Source organism: Anoplopoma fimbria, chromosome 24 (genome assembly GCF_027596085.1).
Source record: "Anoplopoma fimbria isolate UVic2021 breed Golden Eagle Sablefish chromosome 24, Afim_UVic_2022, whole genome shotgun sequence".
Lineage (NCBI taxonomy): Eukaryota > Metazoa > Chordata > Actinopteri > Perciformes > Anoplopomatidae > Anoplopoma > Anoplopoma fimbria.
Window position 1 is genome coordinate 16440949 of NC_072472.1, and position 19199 is coordinate 16460147.

The 19199-nt window shown below is 37.9% G+C and overlaps 2 protein-coding genes across 2 annotated transcripts; one reads left to right on the forward strand and one right to left on the reverse strand.

Moving 5' to 3' along the window:
- Window positions 1-2709: 2709 nt before the first annotated feature.
- On the reverse strand, window positions 2710-9205 carry rnf167 (ring finger protein 167). Its single transcript, XM_054625765.1, has 10 exons — window positions 8809-9205; window positions 7294-7424; window positions 7123-7203; window positions 6896-7033; window positions 6726-6813; window positions 6532-6622; window positions 6325-6430; window positions 5941-6034; window positions 5738-5818; window positions 2710-5418 (listed from the first exon to the last, which is right to left on the reverse strand). Exons 2-10 carry the CDS (start codon window positions 7396-7398, stop codon window positions 5012-5014), a joined length of 1191 nt encoding a protein of 396 aa, XP_054481740.1. The 5' UTR covers window positions 7399-7424; window positions 8809-9205; the 3' UTR covers window positions 2710-5011.
- Window positions 9206-17576: 8371 nt separating this feature from the next.
- LOC129113920 (olfactory receptor 52D1-like) lies at window positions 17577-18545 on the forward strand. The gene has a single exon (XM_054626403.1). It carries the CDS (start codon window positions 17577-17579, stop codon window positions 18543-18545), a length of 969 nt encoding a protein of 322 aa, XP_054482378.1.
- Window positions 18546-19199: the final 654 nt, after the last annotated feature.

Below are 19199 nucleotides of genomic sequence, written 5' to 3' on the forward strand. Positions count from 1 at the left end.
GGTTCGAACCAGACGAAGATCATGAAGCAGTCTTTAAATTTAAAACTCCAATTGATGCAACAAGCAAGAAGCAAGAAGAATACCTTTCCCTGACATCATATATAAGAGAAAAATGGATATTTAAAAGACAATATACTACGAATGGTGGTATATTCAATAATTATTTTTACTCAACCAAGTCAGAATAAGAAATTTAAAGCAGACTTTTCAATTTGAGCATTTTCCATTTAAGCTTTTCCATTAAGTTAAACGATGGGTTGACATTCTTTCCATATGTCTGTATGCACATTGAAATAGTTATTACTGGTTGCTTTAATAGTTCTTTTTGTATTCTAAAGTTAATCTATATATATATATATGGTTGAGGCTTCAACAGTCCATCAAAGTTAGTCCAATCAAATGGGTATTTTACAGAGCTACATTCTCTTTAGTATAAAAATCCCTTGTCAATTTCTTCAGATAATTCAACTTTGCTGAGCTGCAGTGGAGGGAAAGTGACAGAAGCAGAATTGTATAATTTTGGAAGATTCCTGTCAAAATCAGACTGTTGAAGCCCTCTGTCTCCCACATCTTACATTGGAATCACTTTAGGGAAGAATCTCTTTAGGGCATTTTGAATCCTATGTATTTTAATATGTGTATCGCATTAAGATAAGATAAAATAAGATAATCCTTTATTAGTCCCGCAGCGGGGAAATTTGCAATTAAGATCATCCAAATTAAATGTTAACAGCAGATGAGTTGTATTGTGGAACAAGTGTAAAAGAAAAAATCACAGTGAAAGGGTTTGATATTCAAACAATATTTTAATAGTTTAAACTCTTTATTTATTTTACTTTCATAATCCAATAAATGGCTAAGCACATCCCTTTTTTGTGCTTTTCTTTGTCCTTCCTCTGAACTTTAACTGGTTCCTCATATAATCCAGGATTAGTCGTCGCCACACTTGAGTATCCTCCATGATAAACTCAGATTCCACTTGTTGTGGGAAGGTATGGCGATCCCTGGATCCAAATGCAAAGTCTCCTCCGGGTTGACCGTTGGCTTCCAAAGGACTGGAGATAAGATTTGGTTGGTAAGAACTATCCAAACAACCCTAGGAATAACAAAGGGCAATACTTGACAATGAGAAAATATGCGTTGTCATTTGACATTAAAAAGCAATTATATTTTTGAACATTTTAATAAAGACAAATCATATTTAAAATGTTTGTCAGAAAATGAATGATTCACCATTTTAAAAATGTTTACAAACAAGAAAAGTCTTTGTCAAAATGTTGTGTAGGTTGCTATGGTACATTTAATAAATCACTATGATTGCATTTTCAGTGATCAGTCTGTTGGCAAATGCCAATAAAGGGACGGATAAAACTAAAAGTGTGTACCTTACCTTGTTGTGGTCTCCAGGAGCTATTCTGGAATCAAGCAGCACAAATGAAGATATAGTCAAGAATAGCAAGAAAGGCGATCTCAGCACAGAGGAGAATGACGGCAGTGATCCAGGCATCTTTTCTTATGACTGCATTTGTCAGTGCAAAGAGAGAACTTCCAAATAACTCAAGATTTAAACATCAAACTCAACAAGCCAAAAGCAAACTTGAGGTTCTGTATGAAGAATAGCTCTCTGTAGGTTATTTTGCTTCAGGGACTCACTTATGTTATGTCTGATACAATCCATGTCCACATGACTGGCGTCTCTATTATATTTCTCATCATCCACGGAACGAATTTAAAGAAACTCATTAGCCTTACATGCCGAAATCCAGCCAATGCTGAACCCACTCACACATACCTCTCTGGAGAAGGTTTATTCAGCTCAAATATGAATTGTCTTTTCTTTAAAGCAGCAGGTGACATGATTAAAGGCACATGAAATGGTGAAAATGAAAAGACATGAGCTTGTTAGGATGGATTAAAAGGATTTAATTCAGAAACTGAACCACACCAGCTACAGCTCTGAAAAGCTAATTTTTTGTATTTATTAAAGACATTCTGACTCTGAACAGAAAACTTGTGAAAATGAGAAACAACGTTGAGATTTTACCGTAAAATGTAATGCTGCCATTGTAACATTTACATTTTAATGTATCTCATTAACCCAAAGCAGATATTTGGCTTATGACTCACCACCCATGATATGGACATATTGGTTCATTTAGAAATAACAAAGACATATGTAAAATCGTAGGAATAAGGTTAATTCTATTCACTGATCGGGGTGAAAGAACCTGAAAGACTCTGAATTCAGCAGGGTGTCCATGCTCAAGGCTAATTAGGCACATGCCAGTAGGATCAAAGTCCCGCAATTAATTAGCAGAACATTTTCTTAGGCAAACCAGGCTTTACAAAAGCTTAGTCTTTTCATTATTCCTAATGAAAACCTCCTACAACTTCAGACTCAGCACACCGGGGTCTGAAGGTGAAGAAGATAGGGAAACTACATCCAAAACCGTAAATCTTTATTCCTCTTAATGGAGAATATTTCATACTATAATCCTAACAATATCTTTTGGAATAAAATTTTAATAATTTCATCTTTCATATTGATTTATAAATATAAAAGAAAGAAAGTGCGCACTACATACCCATTTATTAAAATTTGCTTTATAATGGCTTTATTATATACCTAAATGTTCATGTAGGCCACTGTAAATAAAATTGTTACTTATTTTTTACTTTCCTCATCTAAACAAAAAAGTGACGACGCAGTCCCGTTTCAATATCATTTAATCTTCCACAAATCACACATTAAATGCAGCTTCCCAGACTGTGTTCAGACATTCTAATGATTCTCTGACCTGCTTTATACATGGAAATCATACTTGACACTGAACATTTATTATTTAAGTGTGATACACTAGGCACATTCTAAAAGAAGAACAGAATAATAATAATTTGGGGATTATATTTTTTTCATTTGTTTCAGTTGTCTCTAAAATTGAGACATATAGAGCAAAAAAAGGAAAAGAAACAAACAGTACAAATAATGCAAATATAATTTTTTTTTCTATTTTATAACAAAAGAGTATTGCTAACAAGTCCCAAAGAGATTTTGATAGTGTTAAGTCTTTAATCGATCATCAGAAGAATATAAAGATGGAATGTTATGATTTCAGAGTCTAAATGCGGCTTCCTGAAACAATCAACAGGACGTATATGCATCGTGTGAAGTGTTTCCTCTGTTACCATATGCAGTCGTGATGTTTGGGCGGATATGTTTGGTCCTATGTGGTATAAACCAAGTGAAGGTTATACATTTTGTAATTGATGAAACAATTGCTCAAAATATCTATTTATAATCATAGATGACAGCTTCCCTAAATTAAAATTACAGATTTCAGAATGTTTTCTGACTGTGGTGGAGAAAAGAAAAATGTACACAGAGGAAACATCATCAACATTTGCATATCCCCATCTAGGCAAATAGGGATTGTGGGTTAATTTGTACAGTGCGTTAAAATGACCTCACCCTGTTAGGTAATCAACAGTAAAAACAAAAATGATGTGTTTACGATGTTAGATCAAGGTATCAACACTGTACCTTTATTTGTAGCAGCGAAAAAGTTTGGCTTTAACAGCTTTTTTTAAAGGTTTCTTTTTGTACTGCTCTTTATATAGTTCAACATCTTGGACTCCATCCAGATCGTTTTATGAAATAGAGAAACAAAACATATATTGTTTGACAGCTGCTGAGCTTGTCCAAATATTTAGGTGCAAATGTCTGGGCTTGCTATCTGTATTATTACTATCATTAAACATCTGGAAAACACAGGCTGTCTCTGTCTTGTTCATCACTATAAAAAGAAAAGTGGAGCACATTTACAGACAAGGGAACATATCAAAGCTTTCTAACCAGCAGTATTAAAATATTAGCAAAACAAGAGAAAAACAAAAGGAGTGTGAAATCTTTCCCTTCAATTTCCAAACATTTAACATACACATGTACAAGAAGGCCGATGTAAGGCAATGCTCTTTTTTTCCTAAAAACACGTCCAGGGTCCCGCGATTCAAAACGTTATGATTCTGTCTATATAAAAATGGAAAAACAACCATTAAATATCAATCAAGCTATATCTTACGGTTTCAAATAGCTAAAACAATTTAGAAGACCAAACCCTGTTAATTATAATTTTGTTATTCAGTTACAATACGAACTGACAATTTGTTGTTGTTACTAAAAACCTGAGTTTGTTCAACTTGACAAACTGGATAAAGCTAAACATATTTACCTTTAACAGATCACACATAATTATCAATAACAATTTAAAAGCAGCAGAAATGTATAACATCTTTGCAATATTCTATTATGGCGTTATTAACTATGGAATTTGGAAAATCTGACATTTCAAAGAACTGAAATATAGCTTTGAAATATGTGAAAAGAGAGTTATGGGTAGTAAAAGATAAAATAAAGACAAACATTTTACCTCCACGTGCACAGCCTTGTTAGATGCAAAGCTGATAGAAAGGGCTTTCAGATATAAATCTATTATGATTAAGACAACAGAGAGTCACCATAACCTTACAAATAACCTCACGAGAAGATATTTAGAAGATCCGCTTTAAGTGTGAGCACAGAATTCATTCTGTTTAGCAACACAGGCTAAACCTCACACTATTTTAACAGCACATTAGATTTAAGTGGCCCATTCTTTTTGTGCAACACTAATGTTTAGGTCACCTGGCGTGGGCAAGTTACGGATTAAAACATGCATTAAAAAAGGAGGTCTGCAGTCAAATATGGGAGTCCAGGAGTGAGTGTGTGTGTGTATAGATGGGGGTTGCTTAATGCTAGATTTCAGTAAAACTCTTCAATGCAAGTGCTTCATGTGCTTTGACACTAACGAGCAGACCTCCTCTGGTTACTTGGTAAAAGATTCACTTACAATAAATGTCTAGCTAACCCCAAATCTGCAAACTATTTAAAAGCACAGTGTGATAGCACGCATGATGACACAAAGATACCCTTCAGGTAAAACTAAGTAATCTCACACCAGCTATGTTCGGGCCATCAGATCTCCACTTCATCCCTACCAATGAGCTGAGTGGTGTCAGTGTGGTCTGCGTGATCACTTTCTGAGTCCGTGTCCTCCAGATGGGGGTGGTAGCCTTCGTAATCCAGGATGGGTGAGTCGCAGAGTGCAGGGGAGGCGAGGCACTGGGCAGTAGTGGTGGTGGTGGTGGCTGAATAGGCCGCTGGGCTCCCCGAGGGAGACCCTGGGTTGGAGGGTCGAAGAAGAGGAGTGCGCTCCGTGTCCGCTTCGCCCCCCGTTCCTTCTTCCTCCCCACGTCTTCCAGTTTCATCCTCAGACTCGGACTCGGAGTGCTCTGTGTTATTCCGAGTGACGCGCTGTTTGCACACAGGACACGTCTTCTTGGTCTGTGTGAGCCAAGGGTCCACACACTTGCAGTGGTAAGCTGACAAAGCAGAAAGAGTGGCAGTGAGCAACAAGGACTGCAGTGCAAGAGGAAATTGGCAAATATAAGTTTGAAGGAAAGGGGATAAAGTTGCAACATTTTTATCACTTGGAAAACAATATTGTACTTTTGAAGATAAACTAGGTAGGGGAACAAATGTTAACCTGCAAGAAAGGGCACCTTCATGTACATTGTGTTCAAATGGTAAAAAGGCTTGCAGCTGCAAGTGTGGCAGATGTAAACATTCTGTCAATCAGTGGAGGTATTTTGCACTTTCACATACTAATTTCATAATAACATGACCACATCAAATATTTACCATGTGAACAAGGCAAAACTCTCAGCTTGTCTCCTTCTTCATAATCATCCAGACAGATTGCACACAAATCATAGTCATCACCTAAAATACAGGAGAAACGTTTTCAACTTAAATAATTCATTTGACAAAATTGACATTTTCAGCATAATAACCTGTTCTGTCAGTAAAAAGCAATGTAGTAACCGTGAAAACAATCTTGTTACCTTTACAGAACCTGTGGGTTGGAATTCGCTTCAGTTGGTCCTTGGACAAACGATTTTTTCTCAGCCTTTTTCTATACTGTACACATCGTACAATCTGAACAACACAAAGAGACAGTGTTGACACTCAATATGCATGGACTGGTTTATTTTTTTAGTTCCTGTATTTGAAAAATATGTTTGCATGGCCTTAAGCTTAGTAAAAAGAAGTGTCTGCTAAATAAATAAAGCATATTAAGAGCATAAAAGCTTTGAAACATATTGTATGGAAATGATTGCACAAATTATATTTTAACATAACAATTGCAAACTTAAAAATCGTCAAAAGTATTTTGCTACACTATAAATGAACACCCAGGGGAGCGTCACATAATATTGCATACTTACCAAGACGACACACATCACAAGAATGATCATGCCAACTACTCCGGTGAAGGGAATTAGGTAGTATGAGAGTGGAAAAGCAAACTCCGGCTTGAGGATCACGTAGGCCCTGCAGATACCAACATTACCATAAACACCAGCACCAAAAAGGTCCGTACAGTATGCATTGGTCTGTGCACATCTAATGCAAAAAAACATGGTTTTACTTACCCTTGTTCTGGAATTATGAAATTCCTGAGAATTTGGGAGGCATAGTAACTGGTAAATACAGAGGGGATTTCAATTTCCTCTGCAATAGTGTCTGGAAAATAAATAAAAAAAACAATAAAAAATGTATCCATTTTAGTAAGATGGTGTAATTGGGTAAGGTTTTAAAATGTGTACATTTTATAAAAGAGAATTACCATTGCTGTAGTTCATATTGAGCAGCGTGTCTGAGTACATGTTGTGAATGATTGCAGCGCTGTACCCAGCTCGCTGTGCATGTAAAACCTGAAAAATCAGTTCCTCACATTAGACAAGATCGCTTCACGGACGCTAAAACATACTCAAATGTCACTCAAACATTACTGACCTTTATATCAAAATTGCAGTCATAGCGTCTGATAAGAGCGATGAATTTGGTGGTGTTGGCATCAAAGGATGGTGGCAGTGGAGGAGGAGGGTCTATTGCTGCACAGCCATTAAGTGGGCGGGACACCATCAAAACTCCCTTTCACAAACACACACAGAAAAAGTCATTCTATGGACTATGGCCCATGTTTTCATGTATGCACACTTTCTTAAATACTCTGCTCTCACCATTAGTCCATCCTTAGGAAGAGGGGAACCGAACAAGGCAGGCAGGTCCTCAAACAACATGGAGGTCATATTGCTATAATGCTGCAAAAACAAAATATGCATAAGAAGGGACATAAACTCCAGGAGAATCTAAGGAATCATATTTAAAGTAAAAGTTTGGAGATTACTTACAGCATAGATATAGGCCTGTGTGGGTGAGGGAACCAGTACGCTGCAGAAAACCATTACAAGGACACTCAATCGAGCTCCTGTGCACCACACACCATGGTGAGCCATCCTTGGTCGCTTAAAGTTGCACTAAACTGTGAAAAAGATATAACAGTAATACATCGCAATCTGGAGTGAGTAATCCGTCAAAACCAGGGGGGAGTGCTTTGGGTGGAGGCTGATCTAGCAATTTGGTTACAACCTCGCATCAACATACTAATGCAAATAGACAATTCATGTGGTAAACCTTTGTAAATATGACAATGGTTATGTTAAAAAGGGATTGTAATTTGGCTCACCAGCATAATTAACATATACTCTATTGTCATGGATAAGCAGAGCAATCCTAAGCCAAGTACTTTTTGAAGTGATGGCAATACTGTTACTTTGTGAGAATGCAAATGTCTTCTCGAGACTAATACATTGTAAAAACTTTTAATTGTAGTCTGCACAGGTTTGCTGGGAAATTTGATCAATTATCTGCAAAGCAATATTTTATAGAAATAATTTAGTTATCTGCATTTGGTCTAACAAATCCCTTCAATGGTTGTGCTCACCTGGAAAATAAAATAAATTTGTGCTAACCTTATAAGGATTACTCTTAAAAAAAGTATTATAACCAATCAAAGTCTCTAGATCCTTCTTGGTAATCTGTTGATGATTTTGTTTACAAACCGATGCAATAACTGTGGGTTATTAGAATTAATAACACTTGAGAAACAATTCTGTTCAGTACCGAAGCGACACTCTACTGCCATGTGAGAGATATCAGGAGGACCAGATCTAAAGATTGCCATGAAAGCAAAATGCTCCAAATAGAGACTGCTCTAAATAGGCAGTCTCCTTGACTGCTTTTACAATTTGATTTTGAATAAATGCAAAGGATGATCAACACACAATTTACATTTGGAGGCTCTTATGTTGCTATAAATAGAGATGTTGTTATCACTGCTACTTTTGGATGCATGCAACAGTAACTTATTTGTGTACAGAAAATCGGGTTTAAGAAGCAAACCGCATTAGGATAAGGATAAAATAAGGCAAGCTGTTAACACAACGTTCACGTGCTCCAGGGCCTATACTGTATGTGGGCTACTTTGTGGCACTAAGTAGCAATTAAACCAGAGCCTTTCCTATTGTTTGTAACGTTACTGACATAAACACATAATGGCATATAATGATGGTATGTTAGATCAACGTCACACCCTTTGTTGTTGTTGTTGTTGTTGTTGATGAATAATCTGCTGCGGTTGTTTTTCTCGCAATGCTAGTTATTTAGCATTAGCTATCTTACGTTGTTTCCTCTCGTGCTGAGGGACATCACTGAGCTATAATTAGTTACGTTGTCTGAAGGCTGCAATAAACTAGCATCCAGGTCGGTTTCCCCTCGGGCATAGTAAATACCCCATGCACAATAAAAACAAAAACACGAGAATGTATAAGTTATCCGGGCGGTGTTATTGTGTGTTAGCGACATACCTTAGAAACACTGCTAGTACCGGCACCGTGAAGACTGTGATGTGACGTTAAACCCGGTCTTCTCACCGGTCACATCCCATGGCACCGTGGGGGAAACGACTGACGTTAGATGTGTTATTATTATTTAAAGCTTCTGGCTACTTGTCACTCCACTCAGAAACGACGGCGCCAGGGAGGATTAACGTTAGCTAGTATTAGCAAATAGCAGCTACGTGACGGATTACTGCATGTCTACTTTGTAATCCGTGTACGTTGTCTCACACACAGTTAGTAGTATATTAACAAAGAAGATGTGTGTCCACCGCAAAGGCGACACTTTGCCTGTGTGATCAGTTTCCCAAAGTTGCGTTAGCTCGCTGCTAGTTAGGTGTGTTTGTTATTGCTTCTTGCTCTCTGGCTCTTCTTCGGGTTGTGACGGCAGAGTGACTCACCAGCATCCTGACCCACAGCGCCACCAGCGGCCACCAGAATGAACAGCAACGAACAGCCTGTGAGGCTTCATGTTGTCCACAGAAAACCATGCACACTGCTCCCTCTTGGCTTTCCATGCTTCATTTCCATTACCAAAGAACGGACGCAGACAGGGACAGACCAGTTTCACAGCATTCAGATAAACATATTCCAATCATTTAGGCTCCTGTCTACACACCAGCATCGACAGGTGACATGAGATAAATTCCTGTTACTCAGGCACTCTGACACACAGAGATCTGGCCCCGATAGAAATCCTGTGAGGACAATGAGGTTAACTTTAAGATAACCGTTGTTAGGGACACTGCACAACAGCTGCAGGAAATATCTTACTATGCTGTTTCAGGTCTTCAGTGATCACGCCACACCTTCCTAAACTCTGCCTTCAAGTGGAGGGACAAGTGTTCTAGTGTTTTCACTCTGGTTGGAATAAGAAGGCATTCTTTATTAATCCCTCTCGAAGAAATAACATGTTTTCTCTCTATTATTTTACACATAAACACACCGATGCTAACAGGACCTACACACATGCAATGTGTTGCATATACACACATCTTTTGGATTTTTATCATCTCATATTTTCTATACTTCATACTGTGAATTTTTGCACATTCCTTGGATAATATTATGCCCATTCCTGCACAAAACAGTACAGCCCTAAATTTTAAAACACAAATATTTTCATATTTTCCCATATTTTAAATTTTCTCTTGCACCAAAACACCAAAGCAAATTCCTTGTATGTGAAATCCTGTACTTGTTAATGAACCTGATTCGGATTAATGAATGGAGATTTTTGCATTAAGGCTGCCTGATAGAATTTAAATGTAAGAAACTGAAGGATACTTTGGTGAGAGTAGTTAAATGGGCAGATGCAAATACAAATACCACCTTATGAATACACAATATACTATATTATTATTATTATTATTATTATTATTATTATTATTATTATTATTATTATTATTATTATTATTATTATTATTATTATTATTATTATTATTATTATTATTATTATTATTATTATTATTATTATTATGTTTGAAAACATCAGTTAGACTAGGGTCTTATAGCAGCAGTAGTCTCAGGGTAGTCAACAGGTTATGAAACCATTCATCAATTTTTGCCAATCTACATCCTTCCATAGAAAGGAATATAAAAAGAACCACAGCAATAAGAGATTCATCAAGAAGCTGGACACAGCACAGGGTCATCCACAGCTGGATGATCTTAGTAAAAAAAGTATACAGGAAAAAAAGTATTGCCAAGCTAAGCAGGTAAGTAGGCATACACCTGGCTGCTGATAGCAATTCACTCTGTTACCTTTGTTCCAGGGTGAAGTCGAGAGTTTGAGCCTAGACTGTTTTATGCTTTCTCAACTCTTTTAAGTCAGATGCGTCCCTAATACAAGAGAGTGGCCTATCATTTTTAAATCACTATATAGAGTGGGAGGAGTAATGGCCCAGAACATCCTTATGGAGTGGATCAAATAAGCAAAAATGGAGTTTACATCTTTATCAAAATCCCCCCAGTCTTGGCGAAGGGCAGCACTGTGGTGAGCGATGATCAACAACTGACTTTTATGGGAAAAGATTTTTAACATTTTATGGCTTTAACAACAAAAATATCATGACCTGCAGTTTCACATGCTAAATAGGGCACCATTAGTTGTTATGTGTCATCAGGCGTGCTATAACATCTTTGTTATTACAGGAATACTATGAATCAACTAATTGGATGTATGGATGCAGATAGTTCATAAGCAATGACACATCGTGACATATTCATATATATTCTACTTTGTGCCATAGCTTATTTGCTTTGATCCATCATGCAGGGGCCATCAACGGTACATTTTATGGCAATCTATCCATTTGAATTTGATATTGCTGGTTTATAAGTGGACATTTTGTTCTGATGTTGGTGGTAGAGGGAATGTCAGGAGCTCAACCAGAAAAGGATTAATCTTTAAGGATCAATAACAAATTTCTTGGTTATCTGATTGCTAGTTTGCATGATACTTTGACATGGACCAAAGTGTTGGTTAAGGGGAATGTTTGATCAAACTTCTGTACCATATTAAAAGTCAGGAAATCCTCACAATAATTCCCATCTTTTCTATGAATGCTTTATCAAAAGATTAAAGTCTAAACCTTCGAGCTACTGAAAATATTCCCCATGCGTCTCATTATAAGAGCATTGTCTTTGTCGCAGCAAAGCTTACAGTAAAGTAAAGAACTATGTGCTGCCTGAAAAGCTTTAATCTACCAGGTTAGTCCACATTTGCCACCAGCGAGTCTTTGGATAGGAAATGTTAAGTAAATGTGAAAATCACCCAATTTATCTCCTCCCAAACGTACCAGCAAGGATCTACTTGCCCTTAGGAGTTATAAACCTGCAGATGGACAATTATTTTTCTTCCTCCTTTATGGCTTTTCTGCAATCCAGCCATCTTTAGCAATATGTCTCAACATGGATGGTTATGGTTGCTTTAATCAAAACCTCTTATGGACTATTTTGCAAATGAAATGAGAGTAGCGAGTGAACTCGACTGAGGTCAGAGTTATATTTTTTGATTACAACTAAGATTATGAACTGATGTTGAATCATAAAGATCAACCACTGGTCCTTTTGCTCAGCAATGATTGTAGTGCACTGTGCCATTGACCTGTTTAGAATGCAGATATAACTAGTCTCTTATTGTCTATTATACATCCTTGAGTTCTTCTTCCAAAGAAAACATGCCACTAATTAAATAAGAGCAAATCTTATGGAAAATATGATATTTGCCATACTAGTGGCAGCCTTTCAGACCAACAACATTTTAAGTGTATAAATCACATTTCTTTTCGATTACTCAGACAAGTAAACCAAAGTCACATGTAAAAAATACAAAACAAGCAAGGAAATTTTATGTAATTTTTTACTCCACCTCAGCCATTTCAACTGCATTAAAGGGAGTAAATTACAAGCAGATCATGTAATATTCCAAAGTCCACCTTTCTGTTACATCAAAATAAAAAGCCAAATATGATCCTCCACAACAGTGTCTTCCATCTGTGTCATCTTGGTTCTTTGCAAGTCTGCTAGTGTGGCTGGATTACATTTTTCAGGACTGCAAAGAGGACCCAGACATGCATTCCTAGCTCAAGTTATTCAGCTCTCATAGAAAATGAGACACACAGCACCTGGGAATAAAAAAGTAACAATGTATTACAATCAGCATCAGCAAATGAATATATTTGCATTTTGCATCTGAATGTCAAAACTCACAAGAAGCCTTTTCCGCAGCCCAGAGGTCCAAAGAACAGTTCTGTTGGGAGGCAAACCTTTCTACACACTCCACTTAGACTGGGGCAAGACCAAGGGAAGGATGCAGCCTCATTCTCCACAACTGTAATGATGGGAAACATCATAGCTTTATTTAATATCAAATCATTTTGCAGTAAGACAATCTATAATCTCTGGAAGCATAAACATGTGTAGATTAAAGCAACAAAGATGTCCAAAGATGTTTCACGGAGACTTACCGTTAAGCAGCAACACAACCAAGAGCCCCAAAACAACCACGCGATTGAAAGACATCCTTGCGTCTGATACTGTGGCTCCAAAATGATGATTAGGCCCAGGTCTGTTTGTATTTTGGTCAGTGGGGAGGAGTGAAGTTAATTTAAAGCAGCATACTGGTCACTTGGTTTTTATATTACAGAGTTACAAAAATCCTAAAGAGAGCATGCTTTTCTTAATCACATTTAAGAAACCTGCAGCACTGTGCCAAACTCGTGACCACATGTTTGTCATGAGACAAGAGACAAACATTCCCAAGAAGCTGCTTGTTTTCCATCTGATTTAAAACCCATGCACATAGTTAACCCTCATTGCTTTATGAGATTGTGGACATAGGCCTCACGCAAAACGAAGAAGAATCTGTTTCTGTGGAGGAGAGCACATGTGTATACAGTCAGGTCCATAAATATTTGGACATTGACACAATTTTCATCATTTTGGCTCTTCAATTTGAGGGTATTTACATCCAAATCAGGTAAACGGTGTAGGAATTACAAGACATTTTATACGTGGTCCCTCTGTTTTGAAGGGACCGAAAGTAATTGGACAATTGGCTGATCAGCTGTTCCATGGCCAGGTGTGTGTTATTCCCTCATGATTTCATTAACAAGGAGCAGATAAAAGGTCTAGTGTTCATTTCAAGTGTGGGATTTGCATTTGGAATCTGTTGCTGTCAATTCTCAATATGAAGTCCAAAGAGCTGTCGCTATCAGTGAAGCAAGCCATCATTAGGCTGAATAATCAAAACAAAGCCATCAGAGAGATAGCAAAAACATTAGGTGTGGCCAAATCCACTGTTTGGTACATTCTTAAAAAGAAAGAAAGCACTGGTGAGCCCAGCAACACCAAAAGACCCGGAAGACCAAGGAAACAGCTGTGGTTGATGACCGAAGAATTCTTTACCAGGTGAAGAAAAACCCTTCACAACAGTTGGCCAGATCAGGAACACTCTCCAGGAGGTAGGCGTATCTGTGTCAAAGTCAACAATCAAGTGAAGACTTCATCAGAGTAAATACAGAGGGTTCACCACAAGATGTAAACCATTGGCAAGCCTCAAAAACAGAAAGACCAGCTTAGAGTTTGCCAAAAAACATCTAAAAAAGCCTGTACAGTTCTGGAACAACATTCTATAAACAGATGAGACAAAGATCAACTTGTACCAGAATGATGGAAAGAGAAGCGTATGGAGAAGGGAAGGGACTGCTCATGATCCAAAGCATGCCACCTCATCAGTGAAGCATGGTGGTGGTAGTGTTATGGCGTGGGCATGTATGGCTGCCAATGGAACTGGTTCCCTCGTATTTATTGATGATGTGACTGCTGACAAAAGCAGCAGGATGAATTCTGAAGTGTTTCGGGCAATATTATCTGCTCATATTCAGCCAAATGCTTCAAAACTCATTGGACGGCGCTTCACAGTGCAGATGGACAATGACCCGAAGCATACTGCAAATGCAATCAAAGAGTTTATCAAGGCAAAGAAGTGGAATGTTCTGCAATGGCCAAGTCAATCACCTGACCTAAATCCAATTGAGCATGCATTTCACTTGCTGAAGACAAAGCTGAAGGGAAACTGCCCAAGGAACAAGCAGGAACTGAAGACAGTTGCAGTAGAGGCCTGGCAGAGCATCACCAGGGATGAAACCCAGCGTCTGGTGATGTCTATGGGTTCCAGACTTCAGGCTGTCATTGACTGCAAAGGATTTGCAACCAAATATTAAAAGTGACAATTTGATTTATGTTTTGTTACTTTGTCCAATTACTTTTGGTCCCTTCAAAAGGGGGGACCATGTATATCATTTGTTGTAATTGCTACAGTGTTTACCTGATTTGGATGTAAATACCCTCAAATTAAAGCTGAAAGTCTGCACTCAAAGCACATCTTGATTCTGACGTTTCAAATCCATTGTGGTTGTGTACAGAGCCAAAATGATGAAAATTGTGTCAATGTCCAAATATTTATGGACCTGACTGTATAAGAACATTTTGGAAACAGCATTAGGATTTAAATTCCAGATTGAGCTTTTGAAACTTTCCCAGAAAGAATCATCATCATCTAATCTGGTCAGTTTCCGTCTATGTGTACATGTTAACTCAAATTAATTGCAACAAAACAACAGCGATGAGAACTGCATCATCGGAGACCTACATGAGGACTCTAGAAGCAAGGACGCTGGATAAAGCCTAAACTACTTGGTTTCAGATAATACACGCCATTCTTTTGGGGACAGCAACCATCAACACTAATCAATAAAACTCGCCATCGCCAACACCCTGGATCTTCAACCCTAAAAAGCCCCAAAAAACACAAAAGCCACCACCTCCATTGTGAGTGGATTTTTCCTGGTACTAGCAGGGTGTGCAAGCAAAGGTGAGCCCACTAACTAATTGCTCTGGCTACCACAAACAGTTGTCCCCCACTAACTCAAGGTGCTGACATCAAGATTGGCCGCCTGAGTTCCCCAACAATAGATCTGTTGCCTTTAATTTAACCAATTGTTTGTTGGGGACTACTTTCAGGGAAGCAAATGTACTATTAAAATAGTGACGCCTTTAAGAAGATATAGTTCGTTAAGTTATGATAAAGACTGATTTTGAGCAGCAGTCACTGCCCCAGTGTTGAGACACAGTACTTTTGGGTTGAAACAAACTGAACACAACAAAACCACTTGGAACTGACACCTCCTACACTGCCACTTAATCGTATTATCAAATAAAACGTAAAATAATAGTCTACAATTTACAGTAAATGCCGTTCCCAGGTCTGGCTACCATGTAAGGCTGCCGTACAAGGTGCCATCTGTTCATCAGGGTCTAAAGAAGTGCTTCTTGATTGTGCACGTACACACACAATCCAGGAGCAAGTTGGGGTTCAGTATTGGGTACAGTATCTTGCCCAAAGACACTTTGTCATGTGTCTGGAGGAACTGGGTATCCAACAACCAATCCTACAAATTGGTTGACAATCCGCTCTTCCTCCTGAGCCAGAGCCACCAGTAAATGTTAATGAAATACATTTGTCAATACAAAATTTTAGCTGTTAGTATGATCGGGATTTGAAAAGTTACAAATAAATAAATGTCTGAACAAATTATTGCTGCAATTTGCATTATCTCCGAGTCACGACCCATCGGACACGGTTTCATCAGTGTTGCATCAGTGTTCTCCAAAGGGATGTCTTCAGTGTTTTCCTCTCATTCCTTGTCTGTATTCTCAAGGCGCTGTCCAAAGAGGTCTCACCTGACATGTGGCAAAACAGTGTTGTCTAATTGCTTTCTAGAGAAATGGAAACACAAAGTGGACTAATGACCTCTAACGAGTGTGTTTACCCACTTATGGCTTACATCATCGCTGCTAAAACAACAAATTATTAACTCATTTGTTGATTTTGAATTAGCAGTGCAATATTTACAGATTTATCTGATTGGTAGAGGTCTGACAAAAAACTTTCAAATTTTAGGGAAATGTTAACATTTAGAACACAGTAAAACAAAAGTAACGCAACAAAATAAGACATCTTGAACACAAGATGCTGATATTCAGGACTGAAAAGTGCTGTTACTATAAATTCACAGATCATCACTTTGACACCACACTTTTCTTATCTGCTACAGAGTCAGGCATGAATGTCTAGCGGCCATTTTTGTAACTTACAGTATATTAGACACATTGTGAAATTCCGTGTAGTGGGCAGTCTCACAACTACCTTGCTCAGTCCTCTAGTTTTGGGAGGCTTTGTCTCAGCTGAATGGACAAAAAGGCCAGATATTTGTGATGGTGAAGCTCCTCTTTAATGGTATCAGTGGAGGAATTCAGGTTTATCGCCATCCGTGGTGCAATCGTTGGGATGGCTGCTGTACCCTATAACTGAAATATTTTTTGTCCCGATTAACCTCCGATGCAACTCTGACTTCTCTCTCACACAGGTGATTGGGAAAAGATGCTTCATTGATTGTGACTAGTGTGTGCTTTCACATGTTTCCCAGAAAGCATAGCTTTCTCACTAGGAGAATAACTGCCTGGGCGGCCCTCTTTGAGTCTGGGCTGTGCCCTAATGTTTACCTTTAATTCTTTTTTCTTTTCGGGTCCCTTTCGATGTGTTGACAATTTTGTGTACGGCTACTTTAGGAGAACTTGGCGCAAGTTTCTGATTGTCTGGTAGAGGTTCAGTTGTGTGTTTTTTTCTTGGATTAAACATGGATATAGGTATTTACGCCTCTGGTAGCATCAGAAAAGTGTTATAGGCCACAAGTAATGGTGGTTAGCACACATACACAAACACAAGCAAGGGGAACTGCTGTACACCGGGCACTTTGGTTACCGTGGTAACACGCCCCTGGTCTACCGTGAGCCATGTTTAAAGGCAGCCTTAACCTGCACACTGCACACGCTGCGTGGAGACGATAGTCATGCAGGTAACTCAAGAGAGAAAGAAGACTAACTGAGTGTTTCTGTAATCTCCACCAGCTGGTAATTACTAAGCAAGTACATTACAGTTTATAATTAATTGATTTAGAAATGTTTGCTTGTCTGGTGACGTAAGGCTCAGATGCGTCATAAAAATGACAAAGTTTGGTGTAAATTCTAGGGGATGTTTGGTACCAACCACTCATCAAAACTATGTTCAAAATACTTTTCCTGTCCACAAAATGTATGTCGTAATGCATTTATCATCTAGCAAATGGAAATTGTCTTATATTTTAACATGTCTTTCTTTTCAGAATTGAAACATGGACAATACAACAGCACTTTCATTCACAATGACTGCATACACTGTCATGGAAAACTACAAACATGGGCTGTTCGCTGTGTTCCTCATGCTGTACTCTATTACTATCATTTTGAATTTACTGCTCATTACTGTCATATACCAAACCAAAGAGTCACATCAACCTATGAATGTGTTCACGTGTATGCTATCCATCAATGAAATATATGGCAGTACTTCGTTGTTACCTGCAATTATGACGGTGCTCATGTCCGAGACGCATGAAATAACTGTGAAGTGGTGCATGACTCAAGTCTATTTCCTACATACGTACGCAGCTGCTGAGTTTTTCATTTTAGCTGTTATGGGTTACGACAGATATGCTGCCATCTGTTTCCCACTACATTACCACAGCATCATGTCTAATTCAAAGATAGGTAAGCTTGTTGCATTAGCAGGTCTATACCCACTCATTGTGTTTGCATGTTTTTACTCACTAACCTTGCAGCTGACCTTCTGTGGAAAAGTCATGCCAAAATTATACTGTGTGAACATGGAGCTGGTCAAAAATGCATGTTCAAATGGTAGCAAAGTGATCATAAGTGCTGTTGGACTTGTACTTATTCAGTTGTTCGTTGTGCCTCAGGTAGTGATGATTGCTTTCTCTTATGTGAAAATTTCAGGAGTGTGTAGGAAATTATCAAGAGAGTCCCAGAGAAATGCTCTTAAAACATGTGTCCCACATTTGATATCTTTACTAAACTACACCATCTGTTCCTTTTTTGAAATTATCCAAACTAGATTTGACATGAGTCATGTTCCTATTGAGACACGGATCTTCATGTCCTTGTACTTTGTCATCATTCCACCGATTGCCAACCCGGTGCTGTATGGACTCGGTACTCAAATAATAAGAGTTCATATACTGAATCTGTTTGTTAGATACAAGATCCTGCCAACACACTTAGTGAAGGCGGGGATTGTAGCTTAAATACAGACTAACCTTATACGCATTGTTATGATATTTATAATTATGAGTGCTTAAGACACTATACTGACAACAAAACTTTTTCATGTAGGATTTAACTATATGTAATGCTTTTCATGAAGTGGTAACTCTCACTTGGCGATCTGGGCTCCCTTAACCTTTTTTTCTTGCCTTAGAGTCTTTACCTTTATTTTTAATGGCGTTCAAATTTGGAAGTGAAATGCAAAAAGACATATTTTTAAGCACTTGAATATATGGTATACTATTGTGTTAACTCATATTTATGCTAGTCAAGTGTCAGAGATAAATAAAATATGTGTACAGTATATTATATTTCATTGTATAGGATTGCAATTACTTTGTTGCATTTATAATGCATCATGTCATTATCTCCCTTTACTTTTAACTATTTTCATAAGAGTAATTTCTCATAAGATTTGCTTATACTTTCTTGCACTGCATATGTGTGGTAATATGAATTGTCCAATGTACCAGTTTGTTTGATCATTAATGTCAACATAAATAAATTGGACTATCTTATGACTATATGTGTGTTTCAAGAGGAAAGACCTGATCAAAACTGTTTGTTTGAGCATCCAATTTTTCAACAATGAAAAGGTTATTTTAGATGACCTGTAGCATCAGTTGATCGAGTCG

Excerpts from the sequence above, each read along its gene's own strand:
- LOC129113920 (XM_054626403.1), top strand. The coding sequence starts at position 17,577 with ATGGACAATACAACAGCACTTTCATTCACAATGACTGCATACACTGTC.
- rnf167 (XM_054625765.1), bottom strand. The coding sequence starts at position 7,398 with ATGGCTCACCATGGTGTGTGGTGCACAGGAGCTCGATTGAGTGTCCTT. Across the intron at positions 7,034-7,122 it reads TTCCTAAGGATGGACTAATG|GGAGTTTTGATGGTGTCCCG; the intron begins GTGAGAGCAGAG and ends TGTTTGTGAAAG. Across the intron at positions 6,431-6,531 it reads TTCATAATTCCAGAACAAGG|GGCCTACGTGATCCTCAAGC; the intron begins GTAAGTAAAACC and ends TGGTATCTGCAG.